Source organism: Hermetia illucens, chromosome 1 (assembly GCF_905115235.1).
Source record: "Hermetia illucens chromosome 1, iHerIll2.2.curated.20191125, whole genome shotgun sequence".
Taxonomy (NCBI): domain Eukaryota; kingdom Metazoa; phylum Arthropoda; class Insecta; order Diptera; family Stratiomyidae; genus Hermetia; species Hermetia illucens.
Window position 1 is genome coordinate 62,768,393 of NC_051849.1, and position 26,451 is coordinate 62,794,843.

Sequence of the window (26,451 nt, forward strand, 5' to 3'; positions counted from 1 at the left end):
CGTGTGGCTTGTAGCTAAGCTTCCCATCTATCATCACTCCCAAGTATTTGATGGCAGGCTTAGAAGTGATGATATGATTCCCAATTTGAATACGGGCAAAATTTCTTTTACGACGCTTGGTGATGAGGACCGCTTCCGTTTTTTCCTCCGCAAGTGTCAGACCAGAAACCTCTAGCCAACTCTTAACCGCAATGATCGCTTCGCATGAGTATAACTCAGCATCTTCGAGATGCTTTGCGACAACAACCAGCGCTATATCATCGGCGTAGCCCACCACTGTGGCTTCCTCCGGAAGGGGAAGATTAAGAACATCGTTATACATGATGTTCCACAGCAGTGGGCCCAGTACGGAGCCCTGTGGGACACCCGCGGAGACAACGTACTCCTGGGGTCCGTCATCGGTGTCATACCAAAGCCTCCGTTCTTATAAATAGCTTTTGACAATAGCTGCAAGATAAGCGGGAATACCAATCTTTGCCAGAGATTCCCGTATTAGGTTCCAACTAGCCGAATTGAATGCATTTCTCACATCCAGGCTCACTACTACGCAATATTTGCTAGAAGTGCCCTTTCCGTGGATTGCATCTTCGGCCAAGCTAGTAACCATTTTCATGGCATCAGTGGTTGATCTGGCTTTACGGAACCCATACTGCCGATCTAAGAGACCTCCCAGGCTCTCAACAACCGGGAGTAATCTATTATAGATTACTCGCTCTAGCATTTTGCCCATAGTGTCCAAAAGACAAATAGGTTTGTAGGAGGTTGGTTCACCTGGAGGTTTGCCAGCCTTAGGCAGTAGCACCAACTTCTGTCGTTTCCATGATGCAGGAAATATCCCCTCGGACATGCACGCTTCGAACAACTCAGCGAACATGTCCGGTCTGGATTCCACGGCAAGCTTGAAAGCCTTATTCGGCACGCCATCCAGACCCGGAGCTTTGTTATCTCCTATTCTAGCGCAGATCTCCAGCAACTCGTCACTGGTGACTGGCGGTATTGCCGTGTCGTTCAGAGGTCGCTGGAAGCTATCTATGCCCTCCTCTTGCTGAGGGAATAACCCCTGGATAATTTTTAACAAGAGTGATGGACATGTGATCTGCGGAGATGATCGCCCTCTGAATCGCCCCATCACGTTTCTATAGGCACTCCCCCACGGGTTTACGTCCGCTTCTAAACAGAGCTCCTTAAAGCATTCCCTCTTGCTCCGTTGGATGGCGAGCTTGAGGGTTTTGCGAGCTTCCTTATAGGCGCGCTCTTTTTGCCCTTGGTCGATTCTGCCTACCGCTCTTTGAGCTGCTCTTCTGGCTCGGTGACAGGCTGATCGAAGGCTGGCCAGTTCAGCATTCCACCAGTAATTTGGTCTTCTACTGGGGAAAGAGCACCTCCTCGGCATGGACGCGTCACACGCTTTGGCGATGCATTGGGCCACATGGGCAGCTCTTTCCGTAGAGGCGCATGCTTTATTAGGTTGGTCTAACCACACCTCCATGAAGGTCTGCTCATCCAGAGCTTTAGCGGACCAGCCTGACATCTTTCTCGGTTTCGGGCATGATGGTCTTATGCCCGGTGACTCCACCCATAGCCCAAAGAAGATTGCCTGGTGATCACTGTGGGTGTAGTGCTTGCTGACGCACCAAGACATACCACGCGCCAGTGCAGGGCTGACAAAAGTTAGGTCTACGATTGAAGTACACCCCCCTTTCTGAAAGGTGTTTACATATCCTTCTTTGGTAAGAACGACATCCAACTGCAAAAGCGTCTAATAGACTGCGGCCCCTTGCATTTGTCTCTCTGCTACCCCACTCACGGGCCCAAGCATTGAAGTCGCCAGCAATCACCCTTGGACTACGACCCCTTGCATCGAGAACAAGACTGTCAAGCATTTCTTCGAATTCGGGCAGTGTCAGGCTTGGTGGGGCGTAACAGCTGTACACATATACCCCGTTTATTTTCGCCCACACAAAGCCGCTGTATGTCTGATTCCCAGTACATTGTATGGCTTGTCGACCGCATGCCCATATCGCCGCTCCACCCGACGTAGGGTTCGCTAATGATGGCAATTTCCACCTCGGATTTATAGACGGTCTGCTCGAGTAAATTTTGAGCGACCTTACATTGATTGAGGTTTACTTGAATAAACCTCATTTTTTAATTGAAGTTAGCGCCTTCTTAAATTCCGGGCATTTAGCACTTCCGGCAATATGCCGGTAGTCCCGTCCCTCACTTCCTTCGCACAATAAGCATTTGGGGTCCCTACTGCACGCTTTGGCAATATAGCCTTTCTCTTCACACCTTCTGCATCGATCGGACCGATCAATGCCACAGGTGCATGCCTTCGCGAAATGGCCAAACGCGAGGCACTTAAAGCACCTCTTTAGAGAAATCTGCTCTCTCAGACGGCAAACAACCCATCCGATTCGAACCTTCCCGGCCCCCAATAACTTCTGCGCGGCATCCACTGGCAATCGCAATGTGGCCGTTTGAGTATTGCCATAGGCTTTCCGCAAACTCATAATGGACTCTTCAGCAAGTTCCTCCAACTTGAACTGTTCCATCAAAGCAGTGCAAATTTCTCCTTTGGATGTCACTTCATCGAGATCCTTGCACTGAATATAGACCTCTTGTTTTTGGGTCCGTACTGTGACATTCTCCCCAAGTGAGTTCTTAACCTGAGTTCGGAAACCATCAATTTTCCCCAAGCTGGTTTTTTTCAGCTCAAACATGAGGTCACCCTTTTGGGTCCTTCGAATCTTGCTGACATTTCCGCCTAGATCTTTTAGGTCGGAGTCAGCTTCGACCTTTTTCAGTATCTCCGCGTAAGACAAACTTCCATTGCTGGAGATTACAATCGCTTCTGGGCGAATTCGCACTTTTGCCTTTCTCTTCGCCTTTTTCTTAACTCCCTTGGTCCATCCACCTTTTTCATTGCCCTTGGATTTTGTCGAGTCGATTGCCGGAGCTCGCACTTGGGGGACCTGCTTTCTCTCTTCGGTGCCTTTAGTTCCATTTTTCGGAACTATTTGTATTGCTATTTTCCTCTTAGGTGCCTGCTGATTTCCCAGAGGATCCACATCTCCTTCCCGCACTCTCTTGTTTGGTGGCAGGCCGATTGCAACACGATTAGGTGTCACTTGGGTCGGTTGTGATACCGTTGGGGCAACAGACTTCGACTTCCCTTGGAATTTTGTTCCTCCTGCTGCGATTTGTTGTAGAGCACTCTAATTGCTCTGAACATATTCTTTATGGCTTGGTGGACGTTGTGCTTGTCCTTGATGAACTCAGACAGCTCCACTATTTTTGCACCAAGCTGTGTGAAGGTAATTCCTCTGCTTCAGGGCTCTGCTCTCCATGATGATTCCTAACCAGATTACTACTTTTAAATACTCCTTCACATTTGGCATTCATTAACCTTCCCTCCGTTTTATCTTTTTTGATGTTTGGCATTGGCGGAGATCTCAAAGTTGACGAACTTCTTCTGAATGGGTCCTTTTCCTGATCCTGGAGTACCTCCTGTTGCTGCTCCTCTTGAATATGTGCGGTCGATGTTGTTGCTGTTTTTGTTGCTGTTTTGTTACTGGTGTCCTTGGTAGAGTGGTACTTCGCTTGAAGACTTCCTTTTCCAAATCTAAAACACTTGTAGCATTAGATGCCACGGTGGCCGAGTTGTCCACCACCGAGGCAGTCGAGGGATATCGACGACCGGGAGCCCGCTTGCTCAGTCCCAAAGGCCACCGGTACTGGGGTTCCGAGCCCCTGCACCGTAAGTTTACTCCTTCTCTCGTCTTCCATGGTGGTTTTATTTTCTGGGTGTCCTTCCCATAGCCATTTTGGTCCACGCACCAGAGATGAGCAAACACTAGCCCATGCACAGTCAGAAAAGTGCATGAACACATATTTACACATCAATAGGTATGCCCCTATCCGCCACCTGGGGTCGCGCCTGATGAGAGATCTGGCAACTCCTCACAGGCTGTCTGTCCGTCTGTCTGTCTGTCACAACATACCCGATTTATTCGGAAACGACTAGACCGATTGTCACGAACATTGGTGAGAGTATGAAATCTGGTATTCCCTTTACATGCAGTAAGTGGCGCCATCTTGTGTTAAGTTTAAGGGGGGGCTCCCAATACATGTGAATGGAGGGTGCAAATTTTTTTTCATAGAATGTTGCTTTGTGGGGTATCAAATGAAAGGCCTCAATTAGTACTTTTCGAAACTGGTTCCATATTTGATGTCCGGATGGCTCAAGTGGTTAGAGCGCTGGGCTGTCGTAGCGGAAGGTCGCGGTTCAAATCTCGCTGGGGGCAGAGGAATTTGTTATCGTGATTGGATGTCGGACACCAGTCGACTCAGCTGTGAATGAGTACCTGAGTCAAATCAGGGTAATAATCTCGGGCGAGCGCAATGCTGACCACATTGCCTCCCACAGTGTACTGTGGTGTACCGTTACGGTCTTGAATGAAGTGCTCTAACACACTTCAAGGCCCTGATCCAATATGGATTGTTGCGCCAACGATTATTATTATTATTCCATATTTGATATTGGGTGAAACATAGGGGAGTGAGGCCTCAAAATATGACCCCCAAAAAGTGTAACAGGTCTCGTTCTCAGAACCTCTCCAACCGAAAAATCTGAAAAAAATCACAGTGGTGCATCTCTACGAAATCTAGGCCTCAAAATATATCCGGTTCCGATATCTGCACAAATAAAGTTAATAATAGTATATTTCCACATTTTAGAAATTTACCCGGAAACCCCCCTTATATTCTTCCCAGAAGTACAAAATTTGGCATGCAAGTACAAAATTTGGCAGTTTGAAGAAAATCCAACTATTATTGACAAAGTTATAGGGGGTAAAACTTTACCATTTTTTGTGAATTTCGTGCACTCTTCATGCATGACTGCATGACGTCATCATCACATATCAATTATGAATTGGGTCGCAGAGAATTAGTTTGTTTTAGTTTTTTAGTTATTTGTCAACCAGACATGTGTGCTAATGAACTTTGCAGGTAGTGCCTAATTCAAATAGATATAAGAAGTTAATCGGAAATATGGGTACGATCAATTTATATACGTGCACATATGTGTACGGTATTCGGAAATAGGCAGTTTGTTTGTTTAGGGTGAGCGTAATATCTATGGCTGTAATATGTACGTATGTCTCGTAGTTTGGAAAAATATGAAGGAATATGTTGGGTTTGTAGCTATATTCGGATAGAAGAATGTGCGTTGAAATTTCTTACATAAGATGAACACAAAACCTTTATACCCGAAGCACGACTTTCCGGTATTCCGACTTGTTTTCAATTCTTTTCGATATTTCTGGCACAGAAAGGTAACAATCTCTGCAACTTTTTATTTCCAACTGTACGTCTTTGGTAAAAGCTAAATCGGGACCCATTATTATATCAAATCAACATATAACATGCATATTCTGACCAGGTGACGAATAAAGTGAAGATGGTTTACCCAAACTATTCCACCCTCAGTGAGACACCCTTAGTTGAAATTTTGGACACACTAAAGCACAAACTTTTTGCCGTATGCATCGGTAACGACAATACAGGGAAATTCACTCAAAATACAGATTTAGGACCTAACGCAAACAAGACTAATTGATTACTTACCAACCCTCTACAAATTCATAAGGTGCATTATCAATAGAAGAATAAATGCATACCTCAAGACCAAAAACTTTCTGTTGTACGAACGAAAGGGCTGCAGAGTTGGATCAAGGGATTACAAGGAGCGCCTCATTATCGCCTCGGTACTTTCAAGACAGGCAACTAGAACGCAATTTTCGCGGCGATTGGAAAATAAAAGCAATTTAGCTTTTCGGTCGACAATGACGATACAAATGAAAATTTCAACTCTTGGGCTAGTTCAAACAACTTTTTCGCTGCCAGCCCTTTTAGCGGACTCCCCCCCCCCCCCCCCCCCAAAGTAAGATGTTTCGAAGTTTGATTAGTCTTGCACGCAAATTACAATCAAATTAGAAATTCGTCAGGTTATTCCTGCCACCTTATCAACAAAAAGTTTGATCTCCTCTGTTATCTATAGCCGACTATCGACCGATCAAAAGAAATCAAAGAATACTATGATATAATTCCGCTCGGACAATAAGGGAAAATATTTAAGTCCCTCGTGCACAAGCAATAATACCAGCATGTAGCATGCATTCAGCCGTTTCACAATGATCAATAAATGTTCCTCCAACCTAATTGCACGCTGGCGTGGGCATACACACTGTAACAGTACACTACAGGAAAGCCTGTAGGAGGCAGTGTGTTCAGCAGTGCGCTCGCCCGAGATGATTAGCCTGATTTGAGTCAGGTACTCATTCACAGCTGAGTCGACTGGTATCCGACGTCAAATCACGATGCAAATACCACTGTCACCAGTGAGATTTAAACCGCGACCTTCCGTACTTATAGCCTTGTGCTCTAACCACTCAGCTATCGGGATACAGAAGGTATATAATATTAGAATTAATTAGGGTTCTTAAGGATTAAGGCAACTTGCTCCCGCTTTTTTCGGTGCGCGAACCTGACTTGTCGGGCTTAGCACCCAAATGATGAAAAATTGAAAATTAAGAAGGGTGAAACAACGTCCGATGGGTTATTTCTGCCCTGGTACGAAACCATAAGTCATCTCCGCTTCTTAATAGGGTTCAGACTTCAAGGTTGGTTTTTATTGTGTTTTATTTGTATTGTATTGAGTCAGGATATTATATAATCAAGGAATTGGGGGAAGGGATAGTAAAATTTCTACAGCCGCTCGGCAACAGAGAATCAAAAAACCAAACATTTTTTCTTTTCAATAATGTAATATTTTTTTATTATCACACCTCCCTTTTTACTAAAAAACCGGCATTGAAGAAACAGTGAGATTATAGTGAGCGCCACTAATCCGGTGCATCTTATTTGTTTCCATTATCGCAAGATGCCGTGTATTCTCTTTGGGAGGCGACCAGCACTCGAAACCATAGAAAGCGGCAGGGGGAACTACTCTACGACTGATTTGGATTTTAGGCATTCGTCACCAAATCGACAAAGAAGGACGTCGACCGTGGAACGCCACTTTATCCAGCTACTAGAATATTAATTTGTGCTACCTATATCGCGCATTTCTCAACAGGTCACTCGAGTCCGTATTTCCCATTTCGGCATTTTCACAGATTCTATTCTTATACTAACCATGTTTCCACTTTTGTTAACCATTTTCCTTCTTTGCTTACTTATCACCGTATCATCATTGTCGACTAATCTATTAAAAGATAAAGGCTCTGATCAAATCTTGGCGGACTGGGTCGATGGTTCGCTAGGAAAAAGCTGGTATTCAATGTAAATAAAAGCTGTACGTTTTGTTATTCATAACAAATAGCGTCGAGTATATCCGCTTGCTACCTCGTTAGTTAAATATTAACTGAAATCTCGATATAATGTTTGATACCAAACTTCGATTTAATCAACATTACATCGACTACATTAGTCTAGCTTTCAAAATAGCTGGCTTTATCCTACGTTTTCTATCAATTTCCACTCCCTTGTAATATTATTTTATGTGGTGCGTAATATTTTGGAAAATGTAACTGCAATATGGTCCCCTAGTGTGACAACCTTCCAATTAAATCCATTCACAGGCAGTTCAATCATTCTAAATCTTTGTAACTCAATTTCGGCTACATTAGATATCCTGATCCTCTGGCTTATCTTGATGAAAGATAACAATAATCGTTGGCGCAACAATTCAATTGAATCCGGGCCTTGAAGTGTGTTAGAGTATTTCATTCAAAACCGATAAATAATCAATGACAAAAGAAAATTAGCAGTGACAGTACTTCGGATACATATCTCATGAAAAACTCCCAAATCTCTCTCCTAGATTCGGTTAAAAAATCAGCTGTAAATTTTTACTAAATTGCTTAATTTTAACGTTACACAAACCTCCTTCAATTTGCTTCATTTCTTCCGTATTCTGAAGCAGGAAGAGATTTAACTTACCGTATTATCCATTCTCTCCCTTATGGCACTTTTCATGATTATCAATAATTCCCCTAATGACAGATAGAACCCATATCAAGACAATTATCTGATGACAGGCTTCCATTTTAGGCAGATGTCCCCCCATCATATCACAAGTTAATACCTCCCTAATTCCCTTTTTATGTCAACTGACAGCATACTTTACCTGCCATTTGGAGGACGAAAATTTTTGTTAAACACTTCCGTTGTTATTTAATCCATTTACTTCAGGATTTCAAAGATACTTCGTTGTCTCGTAAATGACATTACAGATTGTTTATGCGTCTTCCTTGCTACACATGGCTTTACTTATATGGAGCGATTAGATCGGATTATTCATCTCAAACATCTCATTGAATATGGATTAGATATCTACCGAGAATAGTAACCCAACCAAACAAACAGATGAAGTGAAGCCTGGTAAAGGTAGGCAAGTCATGCAGGCAACTAAAGGAATAGAATAATGGATAATTTATAGTCAGGGATTTTGATGCAATCTAGTAAGAAATACTGGCAATTATGTATTGAAATAACAGCAACAGTGACAAAATGAAATCCCCGCCTTGAAAATAAATCCACAATAATTTCTCAAAAAAACTTTTAAATATGTATCTCTTAGCTTCGCAACGCGGTAGCCCATTTCCTTAACGTCCTTCAATTTCTTATACTTGATAGCATTTCATCGTCTGCGTCGGCTGGCTTCCTTCTGTCAATTTTTCCCTTAAATATCTTTTGAGTATCGCATCATCTATACACTATTAATGACCAGCGCATTGGAGTCTTTGTAGCCGTATCTTGGTCGAGACTTCTGACTCACGATAGATTTCATACCTGATTTGCCATTCATCTCCCATTCAAACTGCTCCCAATATTCTGCGGAGGAACTTCCTTTCAAAAGCATTCAGTATTTTTACTGCTTCCTGGGGGGAAGTTCACACTGTTTCAGTCCTAGCAAAGCATTCACATTCCTTTGTATGCAGTTTTGAGTTTAGAACGGGGAAACAGATTAGTAAGTTTTTTTCGCCAGCTGCATCATAACCTTTGTTTTGTTTTCATTTATCCTAAATTCGACTTCATTTACTGTAATGTGAAGACCACAAGGAATCTCCTTTGCACCGTTACCATCGAAAAGTACGAGAAGCATAGCATTCAAGGAATTCCACCAGTGCACTGTTAAGTTGGGGCTCCACAATACATTCAAAGGGCTCCAGAATACACTGCTCGTGGTGACCGTAACGATAATGGTATCAGGTTTATGGATTTCTGCAAGTTCACCGCCACGTCATTGGTGGTACATTGATCGAGCACTGAACATGTCATAAGGCCAGTTGGGTTTCCTGGTGGCCTCGAAAGAGATTGCAATCTTATGGACGCTTACGATCGCTTACGTGTTGCATCCGCCACTCCTCGCAGGATTGGAGAGCTGCCACCCCCAACTTTAACATCAACCGCTTGTATGATCCAGTAGTCGCTCGTCAGTGGGAAGACTATCTTGCTTATCGAACGGCAGATATGCTGAGTAACCCGACTGAGAATATCGAGGATCGATGAACAGAAGAGGCAGCATAAGCTCTATTGACCGCTACAAGTGATGGCGGGCGTGCAGCTGCAGTTTCTGCAGATCTGCTACTTTCACTGGTCCGAAATCCTGGTAATCTGAGATCTTTCTCAGAGATTTGAAGAAGGGCATGATCATTATCATTCTAACTGAGGGAACCCGTTTTGAGTGTGACAATTGGAGGACTATCACGTGCTCCCTGTCGTTGTTAAGCTAATGGCCGAAATAATTCTGGAACGCATTCAAGAACATCTCTCAGCTTGATCGACAGAGAACAGGCTGGTTTCCGCTTCGAATCCTCCAACATTGACCACTATGGATCATTTTTGGCAAGTGGCTCTGGATTTAATAAACGAAGTAAGTAGAGTTGGAGTGAAGATACACATCAACGAAACCAGGGTTCTCAACCTGACGGGTAATCGCGCTCTCCCCATCTGTACTAATGGGAGAACATCGAAGCCGTCGATCAATTTGTTCATCTCGGGAGCGTTGTTTTCATCGACCGTGGCAATGAACTGGATGTTGCCCAACGCATTAAGAGCGCTATATTGCTGCCCTGTCTAAAATCTAGAATGCAGTTAACTTAACACCGATATCAAGTTGCGATTGTTTTGTGCTAATGTTCTTTCTGAGTTACTATATGATACTCAATAGTACCAAGCATTCGTCAACACCTATCTTGAACGAAGAACTTGGTCGGCGCACATGCTTGCCACTCGTATGGACTTTGATCGGAAGGCGGAAGTAGCATTTGATAGGTTACACATTAAGAAGGAGCGACAATTGCATTGCTGACTTCAACATGCAGCGAAATCCACTCTCGCAAGATGACCGAGTGGTTCGTCCTAAACCAATCGCAACACAGCTTCCTGATAATTGTGGAACAATTTACAGAGCTTAGATAAACGAGCTCTACCTACCCTATCTCGATTTCGGGAAAGCTTTCAACAGCGTAAACAGGGAATGCACATTTCCAAGAAACAACAGCAGTGGCACGTAGGTATGGTTAACATGCTGGACCCCAAACATTGGTTTATGGTAACCATAGGAAGTCTCCCCAACTGCAGGGAACGGACAAATGCTTCCGCCATCAAGTCGCACTGGTAACATATGAAGGCGACCAACAGTACCAAGAGTTCGAAAAAATGTTTCTGACTGGCCGGTTTCGATTGCAATGGGGAGGCGATCTCATCAGACGCTGGCTGGCACCTCCTGCGGAGTAGCGCTACCGGTTTTGTTTTTTGTGGTTTTTTGAAAACCCCGCATATGCAAAAGAGAGATGTACAATTCTTTTTCATCAAATAAGATCATGTGGGATATCAAATGGAAGGTGTCGATTATTACCTTCTAAATTCTAAGCCGATGGCCAAACGAGGGAGTAAAGGTGTCATAAAGGGGTCACTTAAATTAAGAGGTAATTCTCAGAAACTACCCACCTGAACCCCTCTCCCACTAAAAAAAAATCATGGTGATGTGATCCTTACTAACTGCGAACCCCCCTGGAGTTTAAATTAATTTTTCATTAATATAGGCTTTAATATGGAGCAACCTACTGGTTACACGTGTAGCGATTCAAGGACCACATATTCTCACCAAATTTCAAGAGAATATCTCCAGCCGTTTCGAAGCAAATCTCGTTGACAGACGAATAGACAGACAGACAGCCGTTTTGTAGATGATATCGGAGTAACTATCGTGGCACAAGATATCAAAGAGATCGAGATTTTGACAAAAGATGCAATTTGGAAAATCAGATACTGGCTAGAAAGCGCTGGTCTGACGCTCACAGAACATAAAATGGAGGTAGTTCCAAACCAAGGAAGCAAACGTCGATTAATATCAGAATTGGCGAACACTCGCAACAAACGTTCAAATATTTGTTAGTTATGATTGATCAAAAATTAAACTTGAAGCCACATTATGAAATTTTAGCAACGAAACCATCAGGATTTACAAAATCATTGGCAAAATGTTACGGAATATATAGGGCCCAAGGCAACTGATCTCCAAAGTTGTTTGCTCAATTTTCCTTCATGCAGCTCCTATATGGGCCTCGGCACTACAACACGAAACAAATAGGAAAAAGATTGCTCGCCTATACCGATTAGGTACATTGCGGCTATCGTGCACCTTCAGTACAACACCTGACAAAGCAACATACATAATATCCAGCAGACCAGGCATGGTCCCTATCGACATCTTAGCGAACGAGGGTCGACGCCTTTATGATCCAACATACGAATCGACGTTGGCACAAACTGAAGCCACACTGCAGTGGCAGAAGATATGGGAAAATTCTCTGAAAGGACACTGGACTTACAGAATTATCCCAGATTCCGCAAAACGGATTAAACGACGCCAAGGGAAGGTTAGTTATGACCCTACTCACTTCCTTAACGGACACGGATGGTATCACACGTATCTTTATCGCATTGAACGTGATAGCTCCCCATATTGGCCGACATGTGATATGATCCAGGAGGATGTGGAACAGGTTGTTTTTAACTATCCGAGATTCACCGCATGCAGAGCGGAAGTGGAAATTGTCACCGGTGTACAGTCACCCGAGAACATCGTAGACCACATGCTAGCCTTTGAAACATTGTAGAAGGTGGTGGAAAAACTAATGAAGGCGATCCACACTACGCTAAGAAAAGAGGAATTTCGAAAGAAAATGATAAGTACCCATACAAGCCGCAGTTCGTAACTGATTCACCCCGCAATATAACACCGAAATGGCAGTCCCGCGGAGTATGCGAAGGAGAAAACGGTAGTTTTAGTGAGTAAAAGTTTCACACATCCGAATGGCAGTAACCAACGGTGGGTTTTGAATATACCGAGCAGTGCAGATGTTTCCATTTTCTCTATTGTCAACGGTCAATACCATCATGGCTCTAGGAAACAGCAAAAAAGATTTTCTCTCTGCAGCAGTCAAAAGAAAAGTTTTGAAAAATGACCATCAGTTTCGCAATCTTTTCATCGACTAGAATAGCATAGCCATGGTAAAACGGTACATGGTGAAGTGAGATTCGTAATGTTGAGGTGAGTCCACTCAACTGTGGGTCTACGTTACCGATATTGACATAATAGGAGGAACGCACCAGTTGCGCTATAATGACAAAATCCGGACACGGTTATCCGCAACGAACAGAGCTTCTTTTAGCCTTTCAATGCCTCTTAAAATGTCTCATCATATCAAAAGCAATCTCTCTATATGCCAGGGAATCATTTTGCCAATCCCTTTGTATTTTTCGTGGCCTGAGATCTCAATAAGCCCATTGTCAACTCGTCACCACATCCAAAAGGAGAATTATCCAAACAATTCTTAGCCGGCTACAAGAGCATGGACAATTTCGTAGCCTATATAACGAAGAAATCGTGACAGTAACTGTTTGGCTATGTACAGGGTCATAGAGAGCCTCGGAACCGCAATGAAAATTATAGAGACGAAACGGGGCCCGGAACGAAAACTCTATATGTACGTCTATGATGAATATTATTCGGGTCCTCCTATTATCCCGTTTTCATTGAAATTTCTATTCCGGGCTTTCGAAAAAACTTCGGGTCCAGAAAGAATCCTCTCTTAACACCCCCGTCTCGTTAGACCTGGTTATGCACAAAATGAGGCTCAATGAATTGAAATGAGGCCATCTAATACGTATGGGCGAAAATGTTTCAACCCGACCTGATAGGCTCTGTTTCAAATGGAGCAATAATGCAGGTCAGGATGTCGGGCAACTCCTAGCGATATCGAATTGGCCTTGATGCCAAACCGAGATGTTTATCCGCTTTCAAGTATGCGCCTCTAAGTTTTCATCTTAACTCTCACAGTTGCCAAATATTGTCCAAATTCCGGCTTGCAGTGGGTTTCCCAGATTTACAAAAAAATGACAACTAACGGTTTCGTCCAGGGCAGAGGCAACTCATCAGACGCTGCCTGACCTTTGCCTTGGAAAACTTAGAAAACGCTCCATTACATAACCGCTGAAACACAACAAGGGTGCGAATTATATCAAAGTTTAAATCAACAATAGTTTGAGCCTAAGCTATCCCAAACGAAAATCTAAAAAATTATTTAGTCAATTTACTGGCTACTAGCATTAGAAGCTAGAATACAATGGAAACATATGGAAAATACGGACAAAGCAAAAGCCATAGGTCCACTTCATGGTAAGGCAAGCAAATGAATTATTTTCTAAACTACATCCTTTTAGCTAAAGTCGTTTAGGAAAACTTTCCAGACGGAGTTACACTTATTATTTATGTTTCCGCAAGTCTGCCAAAAACTAGATGAAAATAATTTTCCCTTTCGTTAGAGCAATATTATCGTGTTTACGTAAAAGTCCTAATTTTTGCCACTTTGCTCAGCTTCTTTACAAGGGTGAAAGCCGTTGGAGTCACTTTCTTATTCAGTCAATCCATTCTAAATTAATACCCTCTCCGTACACTCGGCTTTTACAAAGCAAATAAAGTATTTACGACCATAAGCTATATCTCCATAAAACTGAAAATTGGAACACCTGCAACAATGTACACACAATTTCAGGATACAATCCTGAAGGATGTTGAACTCTTAACTGTGTTAAATTCCATGAAAGCGCCAGGTATGTAGCAATCCTGGAGAGTACCAAGGCATGTTCTTCATAGCACTTGACTGTACTCAACAAGTTACTACATTTTAAATGAAATCATCAGTAGATGTACATGTGTGGTGCTGAAACTGAGCAGCTTTTTCGTCCTTAGCACTGGATGTACACAGAATTTCAGAAGGAGGTTGTTTTTATGTTCAAGCAAAGGGTGAAATGGGCATCACGGCTCCCTGACGTTGTGGGGGTAGTTTATGTCTTGAATTTAATGAAGCATTAAAAGAAAGGGCAACCGTGAGTGTGCTTCTGGGATGTATAAAATTTTGAAAGTGGAATTTACACACAAATTATACTGTTGAATATATATAATGCATATGAGTCCCAACTACGCTCTTAAAGTTGAGTAAGGAAAATAAAATGGTTGGCAAGGTCACTTCATGTTTCTTAGTAACAATTTACTCCCCTGGCAAATGTTTCAAAGTTTTATCATCTGAATCAACACGCGCTTCCTTTCCTAACGATGACCATTTAAAAAATAAAATATTGCCTTTGGGCTTAACTTTCTGACTCCACCTTTGATGGTTACCATTTGACAAAATATATGTATATGTACATAAACCAAAATCCCCACTTTCAAGAAAAAATCAAAATTTACTTTTAGTCCAAACTGTTCTATAATCTTTGATTTTAATAAAAAGCAAAATGACTACCATCACAAAAAAATTCCCCGAAGGACCATATTATTTGACTTTTCAACCCCAAATACCCAAAGCCAAAAGAATACAATACAAGGAATGAAAAAATGGAAAGTGTTCATGCATATCATCCCGGGATGAAACAAAACTCTCGTAATAGCTTTTATCAAGTCAATAAAAGAAACCACAAGTCATCACTTATTCAAAGGAGAGCCAATGATTCGTATTTATTTTATGGACTCGTCTCCTCTGCTCGGTTGCAGAACTTCATGGAATCGCAGTGGGCATTTTCCAATTTATAAAAGGATGTAGGAGTGGTAACGATCCTTTGATGTACATACATAAATTCAATATTCATACCGACGACTTCCTCGCAACCATGGAAGAATATTTCAGAACCCACGCCGCTGTATAATATTAGAGTAGCATTTTAATTTTTCAAGAATGTATAACTTGGTTGACAGGATTTTTGTGAAAAAAAGTAGTGTGCATGTCGCATTACAATTTAATGGTTATAAATATGCGAATCATGGAAAAGCGCGGCCGAACTACATGTGTGGATATATACATACATATATCTGAGAGGTCAAGTCACAATCTGCCAGCGTTCTTCCGTGAATTATGCAATCAATAATAGGCTTTTCTTCAAAATGTCTGGCAGAAGAGGTCACTTGTGTGGGTTTTATTCCATAATAAGACGTGAAATAGGTAGCGGCTTGCAGCTGGAACCCAAATTAAAATGACAACACCAACAAGAATAGCAACAACAAATACAACGACACAACCGGAAATAGCCCATATTTTCAGAAGGAACAACAACATACCACGCTCACCGCTTTAGCCAGCTTAACTGAGAGATTCCGCTATAAATCTCTTTACAAGAAGTGCGAAGTTACGACGATCTTCTAATGAAAAACTAAAAAGGCCCACTCTAGAAAGCGACTGGAGTTGAAATAGCGAGCGACACCGTAAAGGTTAAGTGTCCTGGTGACTAAAAAGAAGGGACACCATCGAATTCGAGTTAAAAAAGGGGTCACGAGAAAAAATAGGAAACTCCAAGCTACTTGGCATCCCTTGATCAGGAAATAGGGTGACGAACTCCCCAATCAAGCCGAATATAAGTCGTTTCATCGGAGAGGATGGACCTCATCCGAAAGATAAAGGCTAGAGGAAAAAAGCCTACTCAAGAAGTGCAGGGTGGTCCTCCGGAAAATGAAGCCCTCCAGCGAAACATCTCCATTGATTTCAAAAATGGCATAATGGAGATGAAAGAAGTGCTGAACCTTATTGCACACTAGCGAAATTCCAGGAAGAGGAGGAGCCAAAGAGGAGCTGAGGAAAAGCTGTGCCCTCAGCCGGCTAGAGAGGGAGCGAATAATCGACAAAAGCAGGCGAGGGCAAAACAGCGTGGATCTGCCGACAAGGATACAGCAAGAAGAATTCTGGGAGGTGGTAATCAAGCGGACCAAGCAACGTTTAAAAAAGGATAAAACTCAGCAACAACAACCTACGTTGAATGGAGATGGAGCTCCCTCCTGTGGTAAAGTCCGCCATGACGGCAACATCAAAGCCAAAGAACAACAAAAAGAGCAAACTACGGTCAGAGGCCATTCTCAATAAACAAAACGAAAGGAAATTATTCGCAGTTCTTCGAGAATAAGGGATGTGGATTACTCAAAGACGAGCAACGCTAAGGTAGGTGTTACGTCTGTCAACTCTAGAGGACAAAAATTTGCCATTGTCACTGTCCCTGAGAAGGCAACGAGCCGACTTCTCCATTGCGGAAAAACAAAGATCAAGTGGATTATTTGCAGAATAAGGCGAAGGGCAGTTCTAACCCGCTGTTTTAAGTGCTGGCCTGCGGACATATAGCAGAAATTTACAAAGGGCAGGACAGAAGCATTTTGTGTTGCAAATGTGGGGAACCCGGGCACAAAGTAAAAACTTTTGAGTCTGTGCTGTGCTGTGTCTTTTGTAAGGACGGTAGTCTGGAGAAAGAGGATGTGGCTCTTATTCCTAGTTCTGAATGTTGTCAGAAGAGTTACAGAAAGCGAAAAGTCAAGCACCATGATCATCAACCTGCAAGCGAATATGCATAGGAGTATAACTCCTCATGACCTGATGCGGGTCTACGGTGGAGTCGACGGTTTCATTTGGGTTCATTATTAGAAAGTGACATTTTCTAGCATTTACCTCACATGAACGAATCTATACAAGCTTTTCGGAATAGGCTTGCAGCCTTGGAGAACGAAATTAGAAACACGAAAGAGAGAATACTAGTCGGAGGAGATTTTAACGCCAGAGCCTTCATAAGGGGTATTCCTCAACCAGATTCTCGAGGTACACAGATTTGGGAGAGGGCCGCCAGGACAGAACTTATTGTCCTAAATACCGCTAGTACTCCGACGTAACTTTTACTACGGATTCCTTACTGTCAGCAATCCAACGATGAAAGAAGATTTCACCGCCAGCGATCATCAGTACATTTCCTTTGAAGTGACAAATGACTCTTCCCTGTGTCCTGCCGTCCAGCACCAGGACCGTACCTAGCTAAATGCTCATATTTAAATATAAGCCGAACTTGCTACTTACGCATTCAGCGCATCTTCGACAGCTAGGGTTTTTGTCTCTCCCTGGAAGGTTGCGAGACTTGTGCTGATAAGCAAAGGCAAAGGCTACCCCGAGGCACTATCAGCGTATCATCCGCTCAGTTTGTTAGACACAGCACAGAAATGGCTTGAGAAACTCATCAGCCGGGCGGCTGACTAAACAGTACGTGCTGCGAGAGACTATTCACCAACACAATACGGTTTCAGAACGACGCGATCCACATTTGATGCCATCGTGGCCCTCAACGTTAGAAACGCGTTCAATTCTACGAGGTGGTGACAAATGCTTGAGGCACTGGAAAATTATTTACATACTCCAGGCTACCTATTGCGGATGTTGAGGGACTATTTAAAGGACCATATCTTACTCTTCGAGACCTGGAAAGGACAGCTCCGAATGAAGGTAACATTGACGACGACTCTGGGATTTCTCCTTCTTCCGAACTTTTGAAACACCTTATACGATAGTCTTATATGACTCGAGATACTATGATCAATAGGTACACTATAACCAGTAAAAGGGGCACAATAGTTCTTCAAGGACGCGGTGGGACTTTCCCTTAACAAAATAATAATAATATATGACTCGAGATGCCTGATAAAACGCATCTGGTCGGGGAGGCGGATGATCTTGCGGCACTGGTTATCGCATGCACAAACGATCAAATTCAACGGACACTGGGAACGGTGATGCGGCGATTAAGCCGATGGATGACTGGACATGGATTCCGTAGTTCTGAAGAAAACTGAAGTCGTTATGATGACCAAGCAGGGGATTCCCACAATCCTCCTTATTCAGGCTGGTGAAATGGGTGAATGGTGAAAATGTCGAAACCGACGGTGATATACCTCGGCGTCATGATAGACACGATGATGAACTTCTTCGAGCAGATTCACAATATCGCGGACAAGGTTCCGAATAGAATGATAGGGATTTTCCGGCTGATATCCAATGTCGGAGGCACTTTATCCAGCAGTCCTCGCTTGCCGATAAGTGCTGTTCAGTCCGTTCTTCTTTAGGGTTCCGAAGTATAGGCTGGCTTCCCCAGTAAGGAAATGTACCATAAGCGCCTAGTGGTAGTGCAAAGACGAGAGGCTCTGCGAGTTGTATCTGCCTATCGGACTGTCTCGGAGTCAGCAGTAATGGTTACAGCGGAGGCTTATATACCTCAGAAAGCGGAAGTGAAATTTGAAAACTGACGCTTGTGAAGGGAGAACCCGTACTTCCTGATCATGGTAACTATCTTGGGGAAATGAATCGAGAAATAGATGGACCGCGAATCTCATAAAGAACGTGCGGACGTGGTTCCATTGAAAGCACGGTGAGGTTGACTATTACCTAACCCAGCTGCTTGGCGGACATGGGTACTTTCAATCTTACTTGCACACAATCGGGAAGTTACCGTCGCCGATTGCACCTTATACTGAAGGCACTCATAATTCGAAAAAAGCGGAGATGGATAGGAGAGATACCAGGATAGTTGAGGCTTCCTGAATCCTAGACGTTCCAGCGGGGTGTTTTAGCCAGTACGCTGTCTGAGTTAGCGACTGACTAAACAATATGAAATTTTGTGCGTAACTGCATTTCATTTTCCTACCCAAAAAAAAAAAACAAAAATGGCTTATGAAATTCGCGGTGGCCTAAGACCATCCTTGGTGGCCAAAGTCAACTTAGAGGAGAGAGTGGTCCCAAAAAAAACTTGAATTGGCGAAATTGACCACTATATGAAGTCCACCCGTTAATACTGAAGCTCGACTGAAGTTTTCCGTAGACAATTGCTTGGACTCTGTGCTAGGAATGTAGGAGGGTCCCTTTGAATACTTGAGTCCCACACGTATCATCTAACAAAACTTCATGCCAGCACTCCTCAGCATCTCCCTGACAATGTTATCTGGAGAGAACTCCACTGTGGCAGCATAAAGCTGCTGACGAAAGCCGTCCCACCTTTCACAAGAGGAAAAAGTCTGTTCAGCGTCGCCCGCCACTCCATTGCAGAACACACAATCAGGAGATCGTGCCTTCCCAATCTTGTGCAAGTAAGACATTCATGCCCACTTCGAAGTTGGGTAACGAAGTAACCAATCTCACCGTGCGTTCAGTTCAGCCACGGATCTAAATTCTCAATGAGGCGGGCAGTCCATCTACCTCTTGGCTCATTTTGCCAAGATAGGTGACCCCCGGTAAGGGTGCGTTGACGTTCTTCACGAGCAACCACCTCTTTAAAATTTTCGCTCTTGCGGCTGTAGATAACTTTATGCTCCTTTGCAAGGAGGACAACGAGGATCACTCTCGCGATCACCATCACAGCCGATTCTAAGACAGTGCGATAGGTAGATGCCAATCGCAAAGCTCCTTGTCGAGGGTATCAGCATGTACCTCCGCACCATAGATCAGAACGGACTGAACGCAAGAAATAGCTTGGCACGTGGAATGAGTTTTCCAATATCCATAGAATATCTGTCCATCTTACGGAATTGAATGCATTTCTAACATCATACGTTATGAGGGGCACTACCCGTGGAGGTCGGCGGCTGTGTAGCTCAGCTCCACGAACCGCATCCACGGGCTCCATAACAGCAACCGTCATGGATCTCCCTGTTCAGAGCGCGAACTGCGTTGAGGATAAGTCCTCGGCAGCGTGGATCGCTTCAGTGAGTCTACTCTCTCTACTTTCTCGGTTGTATCAAGCATACACAGCGGTTGGCATGCAGACGGCAGCTCCGGGTCTCCTTTCCCTTGCTCATCAGCGCGAGCTTCGCTATCTTCCAACGACAAGGAAGAATTCCCCCTTCAAGCAAACGTTAAACGCCCCGAGCAGCAAGTCTGGCCGTTGGCGGAACACTAATTTGTAAATTGGTGGACCTGGCGCTTTCTTGTTTTTCATGGTGAAAACCACTTCTTCGAGCTCTCTCATTTTGAAAAGGAGGCCATCCTCGACATTTTCCGCACTGTTGTCATCAACTCATACGGGATGTCTGGGGAATAATTACCGTCCAATGCGGTCCATCAGGTCGGTACTTAGTATACAGGATTTGTGCAGACCCCGATTTTCCGGGTTACAAATTTATAGCCAAGTCTCCTCGGGCTTATCATGGAAGCCCCAGAGGCTATCGTTATCAGGTTCATCACTGAGTTTACGACAGAGTCAGGTACAATGCAGAACGATGGGGCCAATCATTTCGAACGCGATATATTCATCGATGATCGCTCGCCGAGAAGTCTTACAGTCCTCCGATGATAGCACTTATTCCGTCTGGGTGCTGGAATGTTGGTGTGAATCCGATGTTTAAAATTACGAGCACTGTCCTTGACATTATTTGGCATTAAGCTGGCATTGAAGTCACCCCCACCAAGATATGCAATCTTTGCCAACAATCGCTTCCTCTAACACATCAAGCCTGGGTCAAAAGTCCGAAGTCATCTTATTCGGTGTTAGATAGACACTGAAAAACGTTATCCATAAACAGCACATCCAAGCGAGACCCGAACCTGAAATCAAATCCAGATGAGCCTTCGCCTCCGGAACGAACTGCAGTAGTAACTCGTGAGCTGTTGCATTTCGGTACACATCCATACAACAGACCAAGTTATCTTACATCATACATAATCGTAACTTTCAATGATTATCGCTCAAGAAAATTGAATCATTCAGCTATTCAGCGTTTAAAGTTCGATTGGGATTCTGTACCGACAGTACTATCATTAATATGGCCCATAAAAATGACTTTTGAGATGGAGAGAATATTCTACTGCTATTGTAAGGCTAAGAAAGGAAGCAAAGATCTTTATATATGAAATTGTTTTGATATTTGGTCAAGGACCTTACTTTTGTCATTATTAAGGACGCTTGGAAATTAGAATTGGCCAAAACTTTTTTTTCTAAATTCGGAGCTGGTACTGTAAGAATAATAATAATAATAATAATACTGTAAGAATAATAATCGCCTTTTCTCAGATAAAAACGACATTAGCGGCGTGAACCCTAGGACTCGTATATAGGGTTACTCCAGAAAGCCGATTTTTTTATTCCTACCTGTAACCAATAGTCACTGACTACCCATTTGTAAAAAAAATACAGTAATACAAACCAGCAGATGTTGTTGCCACTTTATTATCTTTACCATTGCCTCCATATTTTTCGAGAATGTGATAATTAGATAGAATTTAAATGAAGCCCCCAGATGTCCTTAAGCACATAGTGTTAAACATGAGCTTCTTCGGAGAAGCAATTAGCACGTAACTTGGAAGTAATTGAAATTCTTGAAATGTTATGAGAGTTGTTTCCGGTAATGAGAAATATGTATAATGGAAGGCTCAAATTTTCCATTCAGTTGAGGAAAACATTTTGGTTATTTTACGGAATCTGCAGAATTTGGGGAGGACACGTAATGTGTAAATGTAATTAGAGAGAATTTAATTAATAAAACGAGTGGGAATAACAGTATGGGTTATGAAAAGTGTAAATTCTTATTATATTTCCTGCCTCTTTTTGCCTCGGTTCCCTCAATAGCGTAAATTTTGTTGAATGATCTTAATACGGAGCCAGGAGAACGTTGATCTGCTCCTCAGTACCTCAGTCTCTCCTATATTGACTTTTATAACCTAGTTAGACGAGTGAGAATGCTCTAAATCTCTTGCTATATAGTGAAATCTTGTAGTGCGAATCTTCGAGGCTCCTTTAAAGATTTCTTCTCCCATTAAAATGTATCTGTACATATCAAATCAAGGGAGCAGCAGTTGGGTATTAATATATGTTAGGCAGATCAAACGAATGTCAATGATAATGGCATTGAAAGTGAAGAGTTTTCCCGTTTCTATTTAAACTGCTCACAAAGAATAATAGATGAAAGAGGATATTGCAGATTTAATAATTTTCCGCAAATACCGCTACCATTTCATTTTCAGCCTACATATTAGTCTAAAGGTTTCCTTATCCATAATGTAATCAATTATATTTTGGGCACAACCTTTTATTACACACATGTATTATATATACTTCCGAAATGAAGGATGACGACATGCACACCCTCCGCCGTTGAAAATATTACGAAAATACCATATTCTGTCACCGAATATTTCGCTCCTCCCTCTTCAAGCCATTAGATACAATAAATTGTCTGGAATTTCTTAATTATACAGTATTAGTTCCAACAACATCCTTGTTATCATATAATGAGTGCTTTGAGTCCCATGACGCAACATCTGAATTCCGTGCGTGGATTCTACAACTGGCATTGCTTTTGCAGCTCTCCAAATAGATTTTCCAAAACAATTTTCAATTTCCAGCTAATTGTATTTATGTATGTAAATCTTATCGCTTATTTTGCTATTTTCATTAACAGGTTCCAACCACGTAAACTGCGCCATTGTAAAATGAAGTCAACTTTCATGTGGGTGGTGCTGGGTGGCGTTCTGCTTCTATTTGGCGGAACAGTTGACGCCTGGGGTGGACTTTTCAATCGATTTTCACCGGAAATGCTTGCCAACATGGGATACGGTAATCATGGTGGTGGTCTACATCAATTTCTGCAGGTAGGTGTCGAATACTAATTTTTAATTAAGTGCACAATCGAAGTATGAGGAAATATTTATGTAACACGAGGGTCATTTTCATATGCCCAGGGCGAACAAGGAAACTATGTTAATGGGTAGTAAATTGAAATTGTTTGGGGGGATCTTCGCAAACAGGTTATTGATAAACATCATTCATACTTGGTAAACATATTGTTATGAAAATTTAATGAGTTTTGGGTAATAATAGTACTTCAGTGCTTTCAACCTTTTGAATTTAAATCACTCGATACATATTTATAACCGAAACGGGGATCTCGTTCGGAATTTATCAAAAATTTATGGAAATATTCAAATCACCCTGATTACTATGAATATGAATGTATGAACTGTTTTGTGGATTTCAAATGTAAGAATATTTGAATGTACATATGTACATGTGCGAAGTACATTCGCTGACAATCTATATATGACATCATGAGGTAAAAGAAAATTACTAGAAAGCGGAAACTTGTGCCATGACTTTGTCAATAGTGATAGGACCTCCACCAAACTTTCCAGTATACAAAATATAGTAATATACTATAATTACTTTTATTTCACCGGTCCAGTAGATCATTTTAATGCCTAACTATTTTTTGTAATCCACACAGCATAGGTTTCCGCCGCGATATCGGTAAATGATTAAAATATTAAGCCCATTCTGGACATTTAAAGCTACAATTTAAGACTTTAACCTACTAAAACCCCCTCTCCTTACTGTCTATGCCTTTCGGAAATATATTTAGAATTTACATCGACTGGCAAGTTAAAGCCCTGCCGGCTTATTCCTACCATGAGAATTATTTCCTCCCTTCCTATTTCTAGTAAACTCTATACCTTTCAGGGCTCCTCCTGAGTACAGCATATGGTGCCAATAACTGCATTCCGTACATCTTAGGATTCACCCGTTTGTGGAATGATTGTCTCCACTTGTTAAGGTATCCCCAAGAGAAGCTCAAGCTGTAACATCTCACTAACAAATCTCGGACACAAATAGAGTACGTGCTTTTGGTCCTCTTATTCACCTAGGTCTTCATGGCAGAAGGGGGAAATGTCATCTCAAAAACGAAGTACATATATATAGAAACTGAGTCAAGTGACTGTGGACGTCTCCATGACTGCGCATGATCCAAAGATGGATATTTGGAAACAATTTGTGTGTTCACATACCTTTGTGAGAATTAATCTAACGTCTCTTCCCCATCCTGATTCTGCGTGTTCTCTCCCATTGTCGCTCTTTGGCATCACCGACACAGCGCGTACCTTCCAGCTGTACAATCTTTGCATCTCCAAATCTTCCAAAATATCAATAACCACCATTCCCGCATCTGCGAATGCTGCTTCATCTGACGTTGCTCGGACTGCCTTAACAGCTCTTAACACGCTTAAATGATATACTGCCGATAATATTCTCCTATTTGCCTCTTAGTAGCACAGTTAATGGAAGTTCCACTGAATTTTTAAAGAACTCATGTGCCCCTTTTATTGGTTATAGTATACCTGTCAACTACAGAATGTCAAGCGAGCCTATAATCATCAGGAATTTTAGTATGTTTCCTACTTCCAAGTATTTCAACTTGGCATCGGATATTAAGTGTTCTCCTAGGCGCCTCAAGCTACTTTCCCGGACACTGCTCCAGAACATGTATAGAGCTTTCGGTCATTCATGCATATAATTTGCAGGCAGTTTCCGTAGATATTCCGCCAACCTCGGATCTTGAATTCGTATCCCCCCATGAGTACCCTGAACTACCCCTGGTACGTTCGCCCAATACAATTTTATCACCAGTTCGACCGCTGCCTCACTACCTTCTAACCCAAGGCGACCTAAAACACTAGAGTGTCCAGACTTTATTGATCGAGCCGAGCATCAATCTTCCGCCGATCTCGGCAGCTCCTTACCACACTGATACTCCCGTCCATCTGAAGATTGCCGACCTTGTCTGCATCTCTACTTGAAAATTGTCGCATTGATACTCACGCAAGTCAGTCTTTATGATTTGTATAACTCCCTGGCGGTTGTCCTGAGTTCCATTATCTATCTAAACGGTGATAGTTCCCCACACTGTGGACAACCCTAAGTAGCATTCATAACAATACAATTTTTACGTGTCGACACTTCTATTTGCGTACTCTCTAATATTTTATCCATCCAGAAGGCCATGCATCTCGTATCTCTGTATGCGATGTGTTACCAACATTAAAGGCCTTCGTCTAAAATGATGCTGTGTACAACAGAATGGATGAGCGCAATCTGATCAGCAACAACCTCGACCATGGTTTGTGTCCACCAGTATTCTGCATCAACGCTGCTACTACAGCTGTAGTACAACTTTCTCTGCTTGCTCGCGCAAGTTAAATGTTCCTTGAACTCCTTTCAACTTGCGAATGCTGACTAACACAGCCTCAGTTTTATCTTTGGTATGGCAATTCAATTGGATCAGGATATTGATTATTACCCTGATTTGACTCAAGTACTCATTTACAACTGAGTCAACTGGTATCGACGTCAGGTCACGATCCAAATCCCAGTGACACCAATGAAATTTGAACCACGACCTACGGTACGACAGCCTATCTAACTAATAAACTATCAGGACACATATGTGATATCAGCCATTCAGTCCGATCGATGTCTCATATACCCAGACAACATTCTCCGTCGCCAAAATTTCCAATAAGTTTGATGCGTACCACCTGGTACGTCATGTTCGGGAGTAACGGACCCAGCACCGATCCTTAAGGCACTTCGAGGGTTAATAATTATTCCACTGGGCCTAACCACCAGCGTGAAAACCGTACAGTTATTGGGCAGGCCTCCTGCTTCCTCTACAATTGGAAACAGCCTGTTGCATATAATGCTCTCCAACATTATTCCCATACTGTCCAGAAAACAAATGATGCGAGACCATAATGGCTCTCCATGTGATTTGCCGCTCTTTGGTATCGGAGCTAGCGTAGCGCAAGCAATCGTAAGTTCATACTTTGTTACAGTTGTAATAATCTTTCGGTCGTAATAGTGCATTTGCCTCGCCTTAGAAATACAGTGATTATTATCATTCATAACAAATCTAAACACTTGATCTGCGTTGTGTCCTTATTATAGAAATTTTGAAGTCTTCGGCAATTACAATGGGGATGGTGGGCTTTCATCGAACACTAGTTTTGTACCATTCGCTCATATTCCACGCTTGTCACGCTTGGCGAGGCATAACAACTGCAGACATGATCGCCGTTAGCTTTGACCCTTACAAAACCATAACCATTGCGGTTATTTCTTCGAACGAATATCTTCATCAGCCAAATTGCACACGCTTCACTTTTGCCAGTGGCTCATATTCCATTGTCTTTTCCTCTATATTGTTCATTAACAATCACCACGTCCACATCAAGCGCTTGGACTGACTGGTCCGAGTGTTGC

At 42.6% G+C, this 26,451-nt stretch overlaps 1 protein-coding gene across 3 annotated transcripts in view; it reads left to right on the forward strand.

The window, feature by feature from the left end:
* The window catches only part of LOC119646311 (prohormone-3), a 188,052-nt gene that overhangs the window by 116,746 nt on the left and 44,855 nt on the right, over positions 1-26,451 (forward strand). For all 3 annotated transcript variants that reach the window (XM_038046730.1, XM_038046728.1, XM_038046729.1), the window contains one exon: positions 22,820-23,009. In XM_038046730.1, coding sequence (XP_037902658.1) covers positions 22,851-23,009 — 159 coding nt within the window. In that variant the 5' untranslated portion in view covers positions 22,820-22,850. The remainder of the gene's footprint in view (positions 1-22,819; positions 23,010-26,451) is intronic.